Source organism: Centroberyx gerrardi, chromosome 9, assembly GCF_048128805.1.
Source record: "Centroberyx gerrardi isolate f3 chromosome 9, fCenGer3.hap1.cur.20231027, whole genome shotgun sequence".
NCBI lineage: Eukaryota > Metazoa > Chordata > Actinopteri > Beryciformes > Berycidae > Centroberyx > Centroberyx gerrardi.
Genome location: NC_136005.1, coordinates 32,111,790 through 32,131,481, shown reverse-complemented (window position 1 = coordinate 32,131,481; position 19,692 = coordinate 32,111,790). Strand labels below are relative to the sequence as shown.

Here is a 19,692-nt window from a genome sequence, read left to right as displayed (position 1 = left end):
GGGGTGGGGGAATTCATTAGTTCACTGCAGTGATGGCACTGCTTGCTGAGGAACTGATGACAGAAGTCCAGAGGAACCCGCCGTTATTTGACAAAGACCATTGCCTCTAAAAATGTTGAAAAGAAACGTGATATGCCGGTTGGGATCGGAAGAGCCTTTGGGATTAGCGGTAAAGCGTGTTTACTGACTTGGATATACTTGCTAACTAGAGAATTTGCTAGTTATCTTGCTAACTAACAAAATAGCATCAAGTCTTGGCCAACCTGATCTGCCGAGGGCAAATGCGTTATTATCCTATCTTTTTAATGGCTATGACCAAAAGGTAACGAGTTGCTTATTGAAAACCTGTTAAGCCACGGTGAAGTTACAGGTGTTTCTCTCAACATGGACACTAGCGTCTTTGATCCACAGTAGATGTGGTGTTCAGAGTCACCTACTGGTAAAGAAATGAACAGCCTCACTTGGTGACTACCACTAGCTCTCATCTTAACTAAGCACAATAATGTCATGAAAGCGCCGTAAAGGGGGATTATTGATTCTGCCAGCTCCTTTCTCTTTTGCTGCAATTCATGAACCCAAATCCTTCGGTCATTTACTTTCGAGAGCGAGTAAAATAAAAGCATGTCGGTGAATTAATCATGCTCAATTTTTTCTCAGCATATTCGGCACCGACAATATCGTTGTGAATGCTTGAGCAACAGTGTATCGTTATAGTAGGTAGGTAGGTAGGTAGGTCTTCACGCGAAGTGTGGAAATGGCGTATTAGAGTAGCTCTTAGATCCTTTTCCAATGCTTCAGCTCTGACAAACCATGGACTTCTTTCATAGGCCATCTTAATTTTGCCATGCGCATTATCCCTCGCGGCCGTTTGTTCGCGTCCTGTTTATTAGCCATGGCCAATTCTGTGGCCGATCTCAACAAATCTGTAGCTTTGGATGAAGGCTGTCAGTCAGATCTATGTTTTTGGGCCCTGCTGTGAAGTGGAATAGTATTTCCTTCTTTTATAACGATTTTGTAGAGTCTTCAACATCCCTTCAGTATTTCACAGATGCAGCACCTTCCGTTGGTTTTGGGGGGGTTCTATAATATTGAATGGTTTGCAGATGCTTGGCCAATTGAAATGCAATCTCTTAGTGCAAATTCAAAATCTACTGCCTCATTCAAACTGTACCCTATCGTCATATCTTGTCTACTATGGGGTAGCAAGTGGTCCAGGAAGCAGATTATGGTATTCTGTGATAATGCAGCGACAGTGGAGATCATTAATAAAGGTCGCTCTTCAGAGCCTATTATTAACAGTCTCTATGGTGTGGTGAATTCAGAACCAGATCTTTCTCTTTCAATCCTCAGCATGACCTCACTTTTTCTGATTTGACTTTAGAAGAACATATGTATGTGGTCTTTCTGAAACATTCTAAAATGGACAGATCTTGCCATGGCACACCAATAATTAATGCAAAAACTAAAACTGCCTTTTGTCCCTTCTCTTCCATGGCAAATTACTTGCAATACCGGCCCCCAACTCACCCATCTGTCCTGCCATTCACCATCGATGGCTGCAAACCCATGACAAGGTCCTGGTTTTCCACAAAGCTGCATGATCTAATGATAATAATAATAATAATAATAATAATAATAAATATAGTCGCAAGCATTAATTGCGGGATCCAAGCAAATAGCAGATTTCCTTAGGACATTGGACCACATCAAATTTCAACTTAATAAAGAAAACCATTTGGGAATCATTTGAATGCTGTTGCACCATGATACTGTTGGCGGAATGATGGAGCGACCACATAGGTCAATGTTTGTGAAGACGTTTTTTTTTTTAAACAATATACAGTTTCAAGGCAAACTTGTGAAGTTGCATAGCTGGAAATTGGATAAAAAGTATAAAAAAATAAAAATGTATAAAAAGCGTTCTGAGTATTGACATATGTAGTTGATCTTGGCAGTTGGCAGTTTCTGAATTAGCCAAGGGAGAAGAGAGCACAGGTTTAACACTTGGACCCAAAAAGGAAAACATGCAGTTCATTGTCATTTTCTATATCTCTATATTCAGTGGTAGTAGTAGTAGTAAACTTCCAATAATCACAACACAATTAATACATTTTTTTTTTTTGTAATGATTTATTGACTTAAAAGTGAAGCAATGGAGAGAGTTTGGTGGTAGACAGTAACACATGGAACAATGAAAAATGGTAAAATAAACAATGTGAACAAGCAACCGTATGCATATACAGTATATTGTACAGACAAATAAACAACCAAATAAAAGCAAGCACCCTTCATTATTTACAGTATTTACAAGAGAACAAAAAATAACCTGTGTGTGTGTGTGTGTCTGACCTGACCCTAAACAAATATTCACTACAACCCAGTTGGGGGGAAGAGGTGCCCCTTCTTCATTTTTTGCCCCTGCCCCTTAGAGAGTCTGTGCACGCCACTGTTCTTACAGCTAGATCTATGGTCATTTAGAGGTATAAAAACAATAAAACCCAAGTCACAAAAGCATAAAAAGTTCGACAATAACGCACAGACACACATCAGCTTAGGAAATTTATTTTAGGTGTTCTAACCCTAACCCTCAATGAGGTAGACGAGGCTCATTAGGGGTTGACTTAGATGAATTCCACACTTTGTGAAACGTTTCTAGAGCTGTCATCCGTGGAGGGGAAGGGGATATTGTGGATGAGAAGCCTCAAACCCCGCACTTCAATACGGTGCGTATCTATTCTCCCCCGTGACCTTTCATTGAGGGGTCAAGGAGACGTGAGGCGAGGAAGAGGGAGAAATCGTTATCAATGGAATGAACCCCTGGTGTTTCCCCGCCTTCCGCCCAATGCATGCGGGGATAGGCTCTAGTCCACCCGTGACCCTGAATAGGAATAAGCGGGTATGGAAAATGAATGAATGAAAACATTTTTGGGCAGTTTTGGCAACAACATGTTCCTTTCTTTAGAGTGTCACTATATCCATAAATAACATTATCAAGAATCTAATATTACCAAGCTTGGTAGCATGAGTTTGAGTTTTCCTGAGTTTGTCTGCTTGACTTTGTGAACAGATTTTCAGTAGCCTACTCTGGGATAGTGAATATGCTTGTTTGATTTTGATCTTGTATGACGCTTGATAGTTTCAGTCTTCATCTTGTCCTGGTCTTTTTGTCCCATGGCAAAAGTCAAAAATCAAAAGTTGGTCAGTGTATAGAAACTGATCTAATGCGCCTGATGTGCGCATCATGTCATGTTTGTCATTTGGAGATGCAGAGACCAGCAGACCAGCAGCATTGAACTCAATCCAACAGTCTGTACAAACAAAAGTGAAACATTCCACACTCTGCTCCAAACTCGCCTGTGTTAATAACAGGATTTGTACCTGACTCGTCTTCTGCTGCCCTACAAACTAGGTAAAGTTTTTACCATGTGGTATTTAAGCAACATTAGTGGAATTTGCTAATTTAACCGATAACCGTATCGCAGTGCGTCAGTGCATAGAATTGAATTGAATTGAAGACACGTGCTGTGGGTCTATACAGAATCTGTGCTTGTTACAGCAGGCTTTAACTGGTTTCTGTCAGATCTATTGGCTACAGTGGTGCATAGCAGTTCCACTGTAACAGATGGTTAAGTGTCTTGCTCAAGGGCACTTTGACAGTCGATTTAGAAGGATGGGAAAACGTGAGTTATATATAGTTTGTTATCATAGATGTTGAGGTTTTACAATTTGTTGTCCAGTTTTCTGCATTAGCCCAAATATTCATTCTGTTGAGGCACATGAGACGTAAAGGAAACTGTGATGCTGTCAACAATTCCTTCCATTCAACTTGATTGATAAGAGTAAACTGTTGTTAGAAGAGACTATACTTGTACAGCTCTTTTCTTTAAAGCATTAAAAAAAAGTTAGCATTAGTGAATTTATTAAATAAATGAAATTAAACTAATTAAATTAAATTAAGTTAATTAAAGTTAATACTAATAAAATCATGATGAAACTGACAAATTTCCAATACACATGTATCAAAATAAACAACTACTCCACTGCCAGTGGTTAAAGTCTCTATTTGTTCTTTGACTCTCCAATCCTGTCCTCATCCAACACCTTTTATCTGCATCTCTCTCCTCTCGTCCCCCCCCCCCCCCCCCCCCTCTCTCTCTCTCTTTCTCTCTCTCTCGTTTTCCCTTGTATGTCTCTTAACCTCTCTATCACTATATAACCTCCCTAGCTGCAGTGGCCTGCTCTGTCTCCCTCTGTACCATGAAGGGACTGCTGGTCTTGGTGTTGGTGGTGTTGCCATGCATTGCTGCACAGGCTCTGGAGCCGGTAACATGCAGCAACGACAGTAGTGGTGCGGCGGCACGCCTGGCAATGCACCACATCAATGAACGACATCACCATGGCTACAAGTTCAAGCTCAACAACATCCGATCCAGCAGAGTTGAACAGGTAGGGGGATTGATTGAGTGATTGATTGATTGATTGACTGAGTGGTACAGGAAAGCAGGTTGATGGTGTGTATGTCTATGTGTGTGTGTATACATAGGGAAGACCGGGAGCAGTGTAAGGAAGGGTTTAGGAAATGGGATGCAAGGAGGGGGATTTGTCTGTGGGTGGTGGGTAGTGGGTGTTGGTAATAGAATTATAGATTTTTAGATTTTTTTTTTATAATAAGGTCTAAAATCTGGTAGAATATCTGGTCAATATTTTCAATATGATTTTCATGTTATTACTGCTTTTTAGACATTGCTCTATATGGTAGAGAGAGGAAATGACTACAAAAATTGTGATCCATATTGAACCCACAACTTTTTAAGTGCATGGTATGCTCCTTAGCCTGTTGAGCCACCGGGATTGTGCACTTTGGTTTGACTATGAGAGTGTGATAAGATGCAGAATAAGGAGTGGACTATCAACTAACTTTAATTATACCCCAACACCATATACAAATAGGCTTTATTTGCATGACAGGAAAGACACCTGTGTTGCAAAAAAAAGACACTATCAACTAAGGTGATATTATATAAAGACACTGACAAATGGCTTGTAATAACTTGATTGACCTCTTTCACTCTATCTCTGTGTTTCCAGGGTGAAGGGGGGTGTAATGTTGTGTTGCAGTTGGACCTTCTGGAAACAATGTGCCATGTTGTCAACCCCAAACACTTTGAGGACTGTGAAGTCCGTGACAAGGCTGAAACGGTAAACACTTCCGGAACAACAGTGAATTCAATTAAATGAAACTTTATTGGACCCTATGGGACATTCTCCTTGCAGCCAGGTGCATAAAAACAAGTATAAAAACATATAAACATGAATACACAAAAGTACATAAAACATTGCAGAAGACACAAGGGTCCGAAATTAAGAACATAGACAATATATTATCAAACAAAAGACTATCCTATTAAAAAGTACATTAACCAGTGTTATGCAAGTTAATGGCACGAGAAATAAAAGAGTTCCTCACCTTTGGTGATCTAAATCTTCTGCCAGAGGAAAGAAACTCAAATTCCCCATAAAGGGATGAAGGAGAAACCCCAGTATGGGTCTGGCTTTCCTGTGAACCCGCTGGTCAAAGATGTCAGGTAGCTGCCACACACCTTAACTATATTCTGCAGTTTGTTTCTGTTGGTTGAGGACAGGTTTCCATACCATGCAATAACAAGAGTGTAAAATAGTCACACGCTTTCTACCCACCCTGAAGGAGTTCAGCTTCCTGAGAAATAACATCTCTCTCCTTTTCCTTGCAGGAGGTGGAGGCTGATTGTAACGTTGAATTGACGATTAAAGACAGCAAGGCAAATGTCACCAAATATGACTGTAACACTAAACAAGGTGGGCTTCTGTTATGTGTTTGAAATGCTTTACTACAAACCAGTCGGTGGTTGGTGCCCAGTTCCAGACTGAGCAAACACTTCCAGTGGGATGTACAGTTAACTGAAAGCAGAGCAAAGGGTAATCACATGATTAGTCTGAAGGGCACGTCCTATACTGTAACTTTTTAAACATCTTTTTATCCGGGAAAGGTTGACTCTGGACACTTGCAAATTTTTAAACAATGCCCTGTATCATCCACACAAGTTATAGATAGTATTCGATCAGTGTCATCACGGTCGCCGCGGCCATATTGTTGACATAGCACTGCAACTGTCAACTAGTGACAGCCTAGGTGACAGCAGTGCTACTAGGAAGCTAGCCACCGTTAGCGCTATCTCTATTGTCTATTACCATTTCTGTTGTTAGGATGTATTACAAAATAGCAATGGTAGCCTGCGTTACACACGGCTGTAGTAATGACAGCAATAAAACCCCCGGGGTTAGTTTGTATGCTATCCTACCGTCCGCAGACGTGAAGGGAGAGAGACTGAGGATCTAAGCCAGCACAGGAGAGATGTGTGGATAGTTAGGAGAAACAGGCGAAACTTTCTGCCAGCTCCTCACAGCAAAGTCTGTTCACCTCAGGTTTTTTTGTTTACCACAGGTAGGCATTAACGGACGGTAGGGAGAGCATACAAACTAACCCCGGGGGTTTTATTGCTGTCATTACTACAGCCGTGCGTAACGCAGGCCATCATCGCTATTTTGCAATACATCCTAACGCAACAGAAACGGCAATGGACAATAGAGATAACGCTAACGGTGGCTAGCTTCCTATTATGTCAACAGTATGGCCACGGCGACTGTGATGACGCTGATCGAATACTATCTATACACACTCATTAGATTACATTACATTGCATTAGGTTATACTTGAATGATCCCTGTGGTGAAATTTGGCCATTGTAGCAGCAAATAGTACTATTTAGGATACACTAAAGAATGTGCTAAAGGTTATTATGGCTTCTATCCAAAGGTAAGTAACACATGCACTGAGATGGAAACAAGAGCAATGAATCAGAAAAACTAGTGCTTTTCCACCAGGTAACACAACACGTGATATCTTAGACCAATTGCAGAAGGGCATGCAATTGTGAAGAATTAAACTAGTTCAGCCAGCAAATCTGTGCACACAGCAGAGTTCAAAGTCAGTGCAGTGTTTGGTGTTTTTCGCAACATGCCCTTTTGTTCATAAAAAACCTGCCAAAGTTCATTTGCGGAGTAAGTATAGCATGGCCTTAAATGTCCAAAGACTTTGGTTTCAACTAAAGCAATGCTCTAGAGCAGTGGTTTTCAATTGTGCCATTGATAGCCATGTGAATGTAGGTTTTCATTCTAACCATATACGACAGCAGCTGATTGCACTGATTTTCTAGTGTTTGGTTGAAATGAAAACAGTCACATTTGCCTTTGCAGTTAGTGAAGGGAAAGAAACCATCATAGCGACTTAGATCACTGAGCAGACCATGGTGTTCCTCCTGTCCAGTGTGTATGCAGGTTGTAATTGCGTCATTTATAGTCTGCATTTGCCGTCTGGTTCCAACATCCTGTGTCGGGTTCATGTGTCCTGCCTTCTGTCAGCTTGATCGGCCGTAATCGCCACATTTAATACAACTCCATACTCCGATTATGTTACTTGATTTGTGTTTAGTCTAGTTCGTTAGTAGTAGCATTTTCCATTAGTTGCAGCTCGTAGCCTCAGAATAGTAAAATGTTGGATAGGCTATGTTCACAACAACAGCAATCCCCCAAACATCTGTTAACCCAAATTCTCTAAATAACAAACTACTTCATAGTACAATGCTGTCATTAGGAATAATATAAAAACTAATGTTTGAGCTACAGTTATCTACAGCAGTAATTTTTTACATATTCCAGCTGTATGGAGTGGGGTAGCGCAAACACCGCTAAGACATCGCAAAGACGTTTGCGACAGTGTCTTTTTTTGGCACTACCACTGGGAGTCACCAAAATCAACAATTTTCAAATCCTACACATAGGGGCTTTAAGTAATAAGGTGAGGGCTAGGCCAATTGTTTTACAAGTAGAAAGAAACCTTTTATAGCTTGAAAATCTAAAATGTACAACTCTCTTTGTACGTTCAACAGTCACATACTGTCATTCTCTCATGATTTGGATAATTATTCTCATCCTGCACATTCACAACACAGATTGACTCATAATAATAAACTATGTGTGCGTGTGTGTGTAGCAATGACGGCTGAGGAGTTGGTGAAGACGTGTCCTGACTGTCCCAGCCTGCTGCCACTCAACAACACCGAAGGTCTAAAGTCTGTTCGTTCAGCTATTGCACTTTTCAACAAGAACGCCACCAACCAACGATACTATGTCCTGCTGGAAGTGGGACGAATGTCCTCAGGGGTACAACAAATCACACACAAAAACACACACACACACATGCACGCACGCACACATGCACACATGCACGCACGCACACACACACACACATACACACACACAGAAAGTTTGCACCCAGCCTCAACTTTTTTTGTCAATATCCAAACAGAGACGGAGTAGTGTTTTTTGTGAGCCAAAACCAAACAGTCTGTAGTTTGGTTTGGGTTTGAAATTGCTTATAATTTGTATTAGGATATGATGAAGTTCTTATAGCAATTCACAGAGATAGAGGGATTACAGTCAAAATGCAATATTTAATTGATTATTTATTACCTGATTAAAAATTTTACGTATTGGATTACTCAAACTTAATAACATAACATTTTGGATCATGTCCTTTTTAATCAGTTCACAGACTAAACGTGAATGTTTGTATCTATGACCATAATTTTATATGGCCCAAAATTATGTCTGCATCCATAATCTCACTTTGAGATGTGTAAAAAACAGAGGCATTGAACAATTGTCCATTCCTCTTTCTTTATCGCTCTTACTCGCTTTCACCTCCTCTTTCCTTCCTAGTACATAATGATGTCAGGGATGAACTACTTTGCTGAGTTTGCCATTGTAGAGACTCATTGCCCAATTGGATCCAGAATTCTTCCAGAGGCATGCAAACCCCTCTGTCCTGACAGAGCGGTAAGAATAATACATTTACAAACATGTTTACCTATACACACCCCCTTTCTTAGCAGTCCCTTGTGTTTGAGGATGGTATCAGTAAGGCTTTGTGTGTAAGGAGAATTTTTATGTCTAATATTTATGTTATTCTCATATTCACATTCATTATCACTCTTTAATTCTTGCTCTCATTATCTCCTCCTCTCCCTGAAGCATCATGCCGTTTGCCATTCCTCTTCATCCAGTACAAGTTTGTCTCTTAAATGTGAGCTCTATCCCCCTGTGGTAAGTCTATTCCAATTAATTTTTTTTTATATATACCTAATTTAGGTTTTACCCACATCACTCTCAATTTTTATTTTCTCCAGATCTCCAGTTCTCCTTATGCCTTTGTGTTTCTGTTCTGATAAGAACTTAATTTCCTAAAATGCTCTTTGTTTTGCAGCTTATCAAAACATCAGTTCCCCAAATGTTCTTTGCTCTTATTCTCTAGATTATTGATTAGGAAACTACCCAGAATTTGAGAATCTGCTGTTATATACACTTCCAATAATGTTCTCTGGTGTTCTCATTAGAATGCTACTGCCCTGGAGCCTGGCCAGAAGGAGCCCAAATGTGTGCCCCCACATCAGCAAGGACCCCCTCCTCAAACTCGCCCTGGACCCCCTCCCCATGTTGGTGGCCAAGGGCCCCCTCCTCACACTCACCCTGGACCCCCTCCCCATGCTGATGGCCAAGGGCCGCCTCCTCACGCTCGCCCTAGACCCCCTCCCCATGCTGATGGCCAAGGGCCCCCTCCTGGTCATGCTAGGCCACATTCCCATCCCTTCAATAGACATCACCCCTGGCAACCATGCTATGATTGGAAGACCGACACTGACCCAGGTCTCCACCACATCTGCCCATTACCCACCGTCACCCTACCCACCAACATACTGGGCCTGTCCTGAGACATATATGCATACTGTACAATGCTAACTCTAATTCTAATTAGAATCATGAGTAGTTGTTGCCTTCACCAAAAAGGCAAGGGAAAGAAGATTATTTCTATTACATATTGTATAATGTAAGTATAAAAAAATGTGTCTCAGAGTGGCTCATGTTAAAAGTTGCTATACAAACGCAAGTGTCAAATCTCTATAGGGAGTTCTATTGTTGTATTAAAATGAAATGAATAAAGCACACTCAAGCTGTAGTTACCATTTTATGTGACAGCATTTCATTCTGAAGATCTTCATCAGCTCATACAATATCCAAATAATTCTGAATCATTAAAATAAAACAAGATAATCAAAGGTCAACAGGTTATCACCTCTTTGGGTGATACTTGGTGTTAGGAAAAGGTTCTACTATAGGCAGGGTCAGAATAGTATAAACCACTACCAGGTATCTGTTTAAACAATGGCGGAAGAATGACCCACAGGCTGACTGAAGTTTGATCAATGCTATATTCTGGTAGTAGTTGTGGTTATAGAAAAAGACATCTTAAATGTCAGCATGTATTCATATCTAATCATATGTAACAAACCATAGCCATAGACACAAGTGGTGTTGAACAAAATAAACTACTACGATCACTGTGATAAACACACACATTTTATGATATAATGATTTACACTTTAACACATTAACAAGGTATTTACTTGTTCGTCACACACACACACGCACGCAACTAAAACCACTGACAAGAAAATGATGAACTTGGTGGAGGCATAGGTGGACAGTTAGTTCTGTACAACAGTTGAAAGGCATGCGTAATGTTAGTTAGAAACTTTATTGTCCACAATGTGGAAAATTGTCTGCATGATCAAAAAAGCTAGCCAATGACACACCAATCAAAATTATTTACACAAATTACACAATGTCCAGAGCCTTCGATACAACTGCCGTCAAAAGTACAGAGTACATTTACTCCAATGAAAGGTCATCTTCAACTGCTGGGTGGATTGGGAGGACAGCCAGCTGAACCACAGTTTGTGTGCACACAGTCTTTGATCTTCATGCCTTCTGACCTTACATGACGATCAACACTTGGCTGAACTTTGGTGACATAGCCGATGGTCCAAAGGGCTCTTGGCAACTGTGGATAAATCATCATGATGCCTGAGCTTTTGATTATGTTCACTGAAGAGGTCTGCCCCTTGTGCCGGGCCTTTGAGGCTGGTCAGGTAGTTGTGGATGATTCTTGACCAAAAGCAGTCTGCCAGCACTTCTGATGTTGCCAGCTAGGTGAATGCTTCCTGCAGTTAATTTTTTCCTCCCTTGAAGTCTGTTCATTCCCTGGTCAGGAAACAACTCTGTTGAGTTCCCTTGGCAGGTGATGAGTCACCTAATGGTCATTAAGAGGGTATCTGTGTCAAGGTTGCTCAAGAGGTGCAAATGTACTCTTCCTCTCATGAGACACTTGAATATAACTCCTCACCCACCTTCTCTGTTCGCTACCATACCTTAGCCTGCAGTGACTCAAAGCAGTCCAGTCCCACTGAATGAAAGGCAGTAACCAGAGTTTTGAGAACGTAGAGTGCGAGGTGGTATGTCTGGTGTAATAAGGTCCGAGAGGTAGTCAGGTGCAAGTCCATGAACTGCTTTATAGGTTAGTGTTAACATTTTAAAATCTGATCGAGCTTGTATGGGCAGCCTGTGAAGGGAAATCAGAGTGGGTGTGATATGATCAAATCTTCTGGTTCTGGTAACAATTCTGGCAGCAGTACCCAGGGTAAGTTGAAGGGGTTTAGTGGCTGAAAGAGGTAGACCGGAGAAGAGAAAATTGCAGTAATCTAGTCTAGAAGAAACAAATCAATGGATCAGGGTGTTGGCATCAGCAGAGGAGACTGGTCTAATTCTATCATTGTTACGGAGGTGGTGGAATGCAGTCTTGGTGATGGACTTAATGTGAGGTTCAAAGGACAGTAAAGGATCAAATAAAACACCAAGATTTCTGACAGTAGGGCTTTGCTCTAGGGTAAAATCCGAAACCAGACACCTATGTTTGACTAGTCCAATGATTAGCAGTTCAGTTTTGTCAGAGTTATAGTAAAACAGTAAAAACAGTAAAAAATTAGAGGACATCCAGCTTTTAATGTCAGACAGGCAGGCTTTGAAACTGAGTATCATCAGTGTAGCAATGAAATTGAACACCATATTTATGGATATCACCAAGTGGTAACATAGATACAGAAAAGTAAGGGACCAAGTACTGAACCTTGAGGCACACCAGATTTAACAATGGAGGGAGTTGACATGTCATTGTTGTAGAGTACATAATAAGTTCTGTCAGACAAATAAGAATGAAACCATAACAGTGCTAAAGCTTGGATACCACTAAAATTCTGTAAATGGTCTAGAAGCACGCTGTGATCAATAGTGTCAAAGGCAGCACTGAGATCAAGCAGAAGGAGCACAGATGAAAGGTCAGAGTCAATAGCAACCAAAAGATAATTTGTTACCCTAGCAAGTGTAGTTTCTGGTGTGGAGTGGAATTGACGGAAGCCAGATTGAAATTGGTCAAAAAGACTGTTACTAGATAGGTAAGTAGTAAGTTGAAGGGAAGATTGGAGATTGGCCTGTAGTTACTGAGGATTGCAGGGTCGAGATTTTGTTTCTTAAGCAGTGGTTTAATGACTGCTGTTTTGAAGGCAGATGGAACAGAGCCAGTGGCAAGTGACTCGTTGATGATTTTCAGGAGATATTTCCCCAAGACTGGGAATGACTCTATAAGAAGTTTAGTGGGTAGCGGGTCGAGAAGGCAAGTGGTGGGTTTGGATGCATAACATGCATAACAACATACAACAGAGGTAAAGGTCTCCAGGGAGATTGAGCCAAATTGCAGGAGAGAGCAATTGGGATTTGTAGGTGTGGAATGATTACGGACAAGAGAGGCGGGTGCGGTGGTAGTTATGATTGTGTTTCTAATTTCGTTTATTGGTAAGTTGAGCTACAGTGTCAAAAAGAAACCTGGGGTTAGATTTATTGATATTTATCATTTGAGAGAAATAGGCTTTTTTGGCCGAATAGAGTGCAGTTTTATGTTTTCAAGCTGTTATTCCAGGTTGTACGATGTACTTCAAGCTTTGTGGTATGCCATTTGTGTTCAAACCTAAACGGCATATATGTTTAATGGCACGGCTAGTATCAGAAAAATAGGGTATTGATTTAGTCCGGGAGCATCTTTTGGTTTTTAGAGGAGCTATTGAGTCAAGGGTGCTAGACAGGATGTTATTAAAATGATCAGTGAAACTGTCCAGAGAACCCAGGTGATCAGAAAGGGAGGAGAGATTGATAAGCAACTGCTCAGTTAGAGCAGTGATGGTAGAGGTGTTGATATGCCGGCTGCTGTAGGTGTCACAACGTGCAGGAGTGGGGCCAGTTAGTTCCACTTTAAACTGTATGAGGGAGTGGTCAGTCAGAGAAGGTGGGCATGAGGAAACAGAAATAGATCAGAGATAGTTATCCCACAAGTGAGAACTAAGTCAATGGTATTGCCATTGTTGTGGTTGGGCTCCTGAACAGATTGAATAAAATCAAATATATCAACAAGAGAGGTAAAAGCCTTGTTAAGTGGGTCAGATCACGTGGGTCAGTTCATGTGAATATTAAAATCACCAATAATTAATATATTATCAGCTTGTGTCACTATGTTTGATAAAAACTCAATTAAAAACTGAGTATAAGGACCAGGTGGGCGATACAGTGTAATGACATAGAAGGGTGGGTGACCTGAATCACTGGAGCCATTTGATGGCGTTGAAGAATGCATAACCAGAAGCTCAAATGATGTGAATCCAGAAATTTTTTTTGGGCTTAGATGGATGTTGGAATCAAAGATGAGTGCAACACCACCACCTAAGGATGAGGTACAGGCATAGGCGTGTTTAAAGGGGTGGCACCGGCCCCCCCTGCAATATGATTGCCCCCCCCGGTGCCCCCCCAACGCCAATGGATCAGAGCGCAGTCAATCTTGCTCCTTGATTTGCTATGCGGAAGACAACAGTACCACGTCTGTCACGGCTGCTGTCAGAAGACAGGAGGAGAGACTTTTTCGGCATCAACACCACCACGTCTCTGTTCATGGTATGCAGGCTTTCCCATACATAGACAACTTTGTGGCGGCCCGCCACAATATCCACACTGACCGCCACAATTATTATTTTTTTTTACTATTTAATTGTAGAGCTGCGTGTAGTGCATTGATTCGCTCAGCCCCTACTTGATCCGCGCACTCTCTCGCTCTCGCTCTCTTTCTGTCTCTCGCTCTCTTTCTCTCTGTCACTCGGTCGGTCTCTCTCTCTCTCTGTCACTCCGTCTCTCTTTCTCTCTCTCTCTCTCACTCTCTCTCTCTCTCTCTCTCAACGGACCCATCTGTGCACTTCCCATTACACACACGGTTTGCTCCCTCAATCCAGATTAATATTGAAAAATATTTTCAAAGAAGGAAAAGACTCGTCCTGAGGAGGAGCAAGGATAGTCTGGACCAGAGGAGCTGCTGAGCAGTAAAACAGAGCAGATAATGTCACAATGTCAAAGGCTGTAATGTAACGATGTAAAGATACAGGTGCGACTGACAGCACAGAGAGATGTAGCAGGGCAGAGGGGCAGAGAACAGAGATGGGCAGTATTTCTGTTACTTGTATTTGAAATACGTATTTCAATTACTTTTGAGTATTTTGTAATTTGTATTTGACAGGGCTGAAAAAATTCAAATGTAATTTGTAACAAGATACTTTAGAGTGGAGTAATTTTGTATTTTCAAAATACTCAAAATACTTTCTCCATGATTCCTAAAACATTAAAAAAAAATCATGTAAATACATCTTAAAATGAAGAACAATACACTTAGACACACTCACACACAGTGATTTTGTAAGCCCACACTACTCACAGTATTTCCGTAATGATAATGATAATAATAATGATAATAATGCTTTATTGTCAGATCCAGTCTGAAAATGTTCTTGCATCACAGCAACTCCATTTGCAACATCACAGAAAAGACAAAAATTAAGACAGGACACAAAGATACATACATTCAACATATCATTACAATCACAAAAGACAGTATTCAAGGCCCTTCAACGTACATTTGATCTGGGATTAAGCTCTATATTTAATTTTAGGATTGACTGGTGTACAAAAGACTGCTTCAGTCTAACCCCATTAAATCGTGGAACCCTATAGCTCCGATTTGATGATAAAAGTTTGTATTCGCTGTTCAGGACGTGGTTGGGGTCAGAGACGATGTTGTTGGCCAGCCTTAATATGTTATTATGGTAGGCTGATTCATAGAGTTTCTCAAGTGATTGGCCTACGATCTTTGAGCAGATTTTTATTTGGTGGAGCAGTTTTGACTTTAAAGTAGCAGACAAACACTTGTACCATGTATTATTACAATACTGTAGAACACTCATAATCACAGAAGTAAAAAACAAAAGAAGAATTTGTCTACTTGCCCCAAAAAACCTAAGGTGGCGAAGAAACCAAATTCTTTGTTTTGTCCTTTTACAGACAGTTTCAATGTGGTCTTTCCAAGATAACAGATGGTCTATCATTACACCCAAGTATTTATATGAAAATACCTGATTGATTTTTTCATTATGGATAACAATAGAAACTTTATGAGAGTCAGATGGTGAGCCAAATACAATCTCTTTCGTTTTCTTTGTGTTAATCTCAAGAGCATTATTATCACTCCACTCGACCACTTTGTTCACGCCAAGTTGGTGCAGCCCAGGGTTGCCTGAGTTACTAAATAGAATTAGAACTGTATCATCAGAATACTTTAAAATATATTGATTTGGTGTATCTGTACGGCAATCGTCGGTATAAAAAGTGAAAAGCATGGATGAACTCACACAACCCTGGGGGGCCCCAACATTGGTTGTGATGGCAGATGAAAGGGTTTTGTTCACCTTTACAATCTGTACTCTGTTAGTGAGAAAAGAGGCATACCAATGAATCAAATAGGGATTCAGTTCCCGCTGGACCATTTTTGACACCAAAATGTCTGCTTGTATTGTGTTGAAAGCCGACAAAAAATCTAGAAAGAGGGCTCTTGCATAGGTGTTGGGTTTGTCTAAATGTTTAGAAATGATATGAACCAAAGTGGCAACAGCGTCTTCTGTACCACAACCCTGCTTATAAGCAAATTGATATGGGTCAAGTTTGTCTTTTGTTGTACTGACAAGATATTGGAGCAGAATTCTTTCTAGAGATTTCATAATCACTGAGGTAAGGGCTATTGGTCTAAAGTCCTTATGTTCTTTTGGACATGGAATTTTGGGTATTGGTTTTATATGCAAAGTTTTCCATGACAGAGGGATAGTGTGTGTGTCCACGGAAACCTGAAAGATTGGTTGCCACACTGGAGCCAGCTCAGTTGCAAAGTTCTTCAAAATAAAAGCGCTGCATTGATCTGGCCCAGCAGCTTTCTTGGTATTTGTACACCGAAATGTTTTCCTGACATCTTCGACAGTGATGACAATTCTGTCTGAGGTAGCAGGTATAGTGGTTTTAAGTATTTCGGTGCACTTAACAGAATTATCTAATGATTCAAATCTGGTAAAGAAAGTGTTTAGGTCATTAGAAAAACAAAATTCATTGTTTGTCACGATAGGTTTATTTGGAGATGACATTCCTGTCATAGTTTTCATAGTATCCCACACCTTTTTGGGGTTATTGGCTTTAAAGGCATCTTCCAAAAACTGTCTGTGCCAATTTTGCTTCCCTCAATCTGATTTTCAGCTCTTTTTCTGTCTAAGTGCTCCAGAATCTTTGTTTTTGAAAGCCACTTTCCTTGTATTTATAACTTTTTTTATGTCCTTAGTTACATATGATTTATTATTTGGATAGATTTTAATCTCCTTAGTGGGGACAACCAGCTGTACACAAAAATTAATGTAATCATTTGTAACTGTAGTCATTTCATCTAGTGAACCCTCCTGAAAGATTTCCCAGTTTGTCCACTCAAAACAGGCTTTTCAGTCAGAGCAGGAGTCTGTTACACCTTTGATGTGTGTTTTTTTTTTTTTCTTTTCACAACCTGTTCACAAGGTACCTCCTATATGGAATAAAATATACTGGTTGTAGAATTTTACAAGATTCTTATATTTTCAACATGAAACTTGTATGAAATGTATGTGGTGGTAGAGGCACATACAAGAATCATAGTCATTTCTTATATCAAATTTGACTTATAAATAAGTCTTTTAAATACTTATGAACTTATAGACTTATAAATACGCTGTATTTATTTCTGAAAGAATTTTTGGATTTTCCATGGGCCCCAGAACAGGTATGGGCGCAAGCGGGGGGGGAGGGGGCGCCAGTGCCTATCACTAACGTACTGTAGGTTGGGATATGAAGAGACAATGAGCTTGCAGCAGGAAAACATGAAGTAGAGTGGGAATAGTTGGTATTAGAGCTCAGTCCAGCTTCGAGCTGGACTGAGCAAGGACCATTATTCCTTTTTTGTTGGGATGGAAATTATCTCTTTTGTAAAGGTCCTCAGAGTCCAAAAAGAGTCAAAGTGGCTGATATAGTCATAGCCACATGCAGAAAAGTAGTTCCATCGGTAAACACTAAAAAGATGACTAAACATTTCAGAGCTTCGTCTAAGAGATGGAATTGGACCAGAGAAAATGCAAGCCTTTCCCAGACTTTCAATTGTCACTGCTAGAAGCTCGTAGTCTGCGGTCATGCTATCTGCACTTGGAAAAGGCTTGGTAAAGCTATCTGCACTTCAAAGTGTGCAGATAGTGCGCATCTACATTTTATTTTGTGGTAAACCGCGTGTGAAGCAAATAACAATGGCACTAATTAGGAGAAAATTAACTCCACAGCTTTCCTTGTCTTTTAATCACCATTTCCTTAATATTTTCGCCAAATGTAATGATGGAAAAAATATGAATTCACAGTAATTCAACTTGCAGTACATATGTGAATTAATCTATATCCATCACAAGACTACTGATCATGGTGGCGTGTGTAGTTTGGTGATAAGATATTGCGCTTTGAATTGGGCGACTGGGGTTCAAACCTACAGAGAATGTGCTATCTTTTCTGTTTAGTACTGCACTATTCATGTGTTTTAACTATGATGCTTGTATCAATTGTAAATTGTTCTTAGTTAAAAATAAATGGAATGGAAAATCCTGGCATTTTCAGTGCAAGATGTATTAAATTCATAATTCTGTTGTTTATTAAAAATCTATTACATAATCATTTCAAATTGTTTTCACAAGATATCCATGGCATGACTTTGTGCTTATTTAAACCTGCAATAAGAGATTTCAGACCCTGTAACCACTCCTGAAACTAACGTGCGCTACGTGGAGATTTCCGTGAGACATAATGATATAAACAAATAGCCACACACGCGGACCAGCTGTGTTGTTGTTTTCACCTCTTTCTGTTGTCAAAGACAGCCCGAGAAAAGGCGAAACGATAACGCGAGCGAGTAAACGTTTTCAACTAGTAAACTTTCTACCTACCTCTTCACTTGTGTTACGCCCCGGCCTAGGGGAAAACCTGGTGCAACACGAAAGAGTGGTTCCCCTCCTTCCCTGCTCCCAAACACAACCAGCAAACGAAAGGTTTAAGCCCCAAACTGTTTATTGTTATCATGGGCAAAGGCTTCAGGGTGGGTACATGGCCAAAGTAATACACAAAAAGAAAGCTAACACAAGTATCCTAATCTTACCTGTTTAAAAAGAACAACCAAAATTAAAGTTGCAAGCAGCGATGATCGGGCCCTCGCACCTTTGCGCACTTCAGGGTGTGCCGCAGCCGTGTCGTTACTGGACACTGACCGGTCGACGCGGCTCTGAATTTTCAGTATAAAACGTCATTTCCTTTTGCCAGTAGCTGGCGCTATGACTATGATTCAAAATTGGCCTGTAGATGTCTTCAGGCCGGGACTCTGATCAAACATGTGAAGTTTGGGGCAGATTTGACCATGTACAGTGGAGTTACAAACCACTTCCTGTTTCATGGCGAAACATGGAAATTCGACGCCTCGCCACGCCCACGCCGTTCGAGGAAAACTCAAGCTTTCGTTAAAGGCAAAAATGCACAAAAATGCCACAATAAATTCAAAATGGCTGACTTCCTGTTGGGTTTACGTCATGGCATTGACGTTTTTTTTAAGTCTGGACATGATACATGTGGATACAAAATTTCGTACATGTAGGTGAGGGGTATTTCGTTGAAATGTTGTAGGGGGCGCTATTGAGCCATTTTGCTACACCCATGCGCAAGACCCATAAAATATATAATTTTTCACCACTTCTGACGCGTGTGCAAAGTTTGGTGAGTTTTCGAGCACCTTTAGCCCCTCAAAAATGCGATTCATTTGGACAAAGAAAAATAATAATAATTAAAGCTGCAAGCAGCGATGATCGGGCCCTCGCACTTCGCGCACGTCGGGGTGTGCCGCAGTCGCGGCATCGTTACTGGACACTGACCTGTCGACGCGGCTCAGAATTTTCAGTATAGAACGTGTCATTTCCTGTGTTGCCAGTAGGTGGCGCTATGACTATAACTGAATATTGGCATGTCGATGTCTTCAGCCCGGGACTCTCATCACATATGTGAAGTTTGGTGCAGATTTGACCACGTACAGCCGAGTTACAAACCACTTCCTGTGTTGCCAGTAGGTGGCGCTATGACTATAACTGAATATTGGCCTGTAGATGTGTTCACGCCGGGACTGGCATCAAACATGTGAAGTTTGGGGCAGATTTGACCACGTACAGCCGAGCTACAAACCACTTCCTGTTTTGC

General features: G+C 40.7%; 1 protein-coding gene across 1 annotated transcript; it reads left to right on the top strand.

The window, feature by feature from the left end:
• The first annotated feature begins 3,670 nt into the window (after positions 1-3,670).
• On the top strand, positions 3,671-9,323 carry LOC139916408 (alpha-2-HS-glycoprotein-like). Its single transcript, XM_071905275.1, has 8 exons — positions 3,671-3,680; positions 4,226-4,446; positions 5,089-5,199; positions 5,751-5,835; positions 8,090-8,259; positions 8,818-8,934; positions 9,130-9,201; positions 9,285-9,323. The coding sequence occupies exons 1-8, from the start codon at positions 3,671-3,673 to the stop codon at positions 9,321-9,323; spliced, it is 825 nt and encodes a 274-aa protein (XP_071761376.1).
• Positions 9,324-19,692: the final 10,369 nt, after the last annotated feature.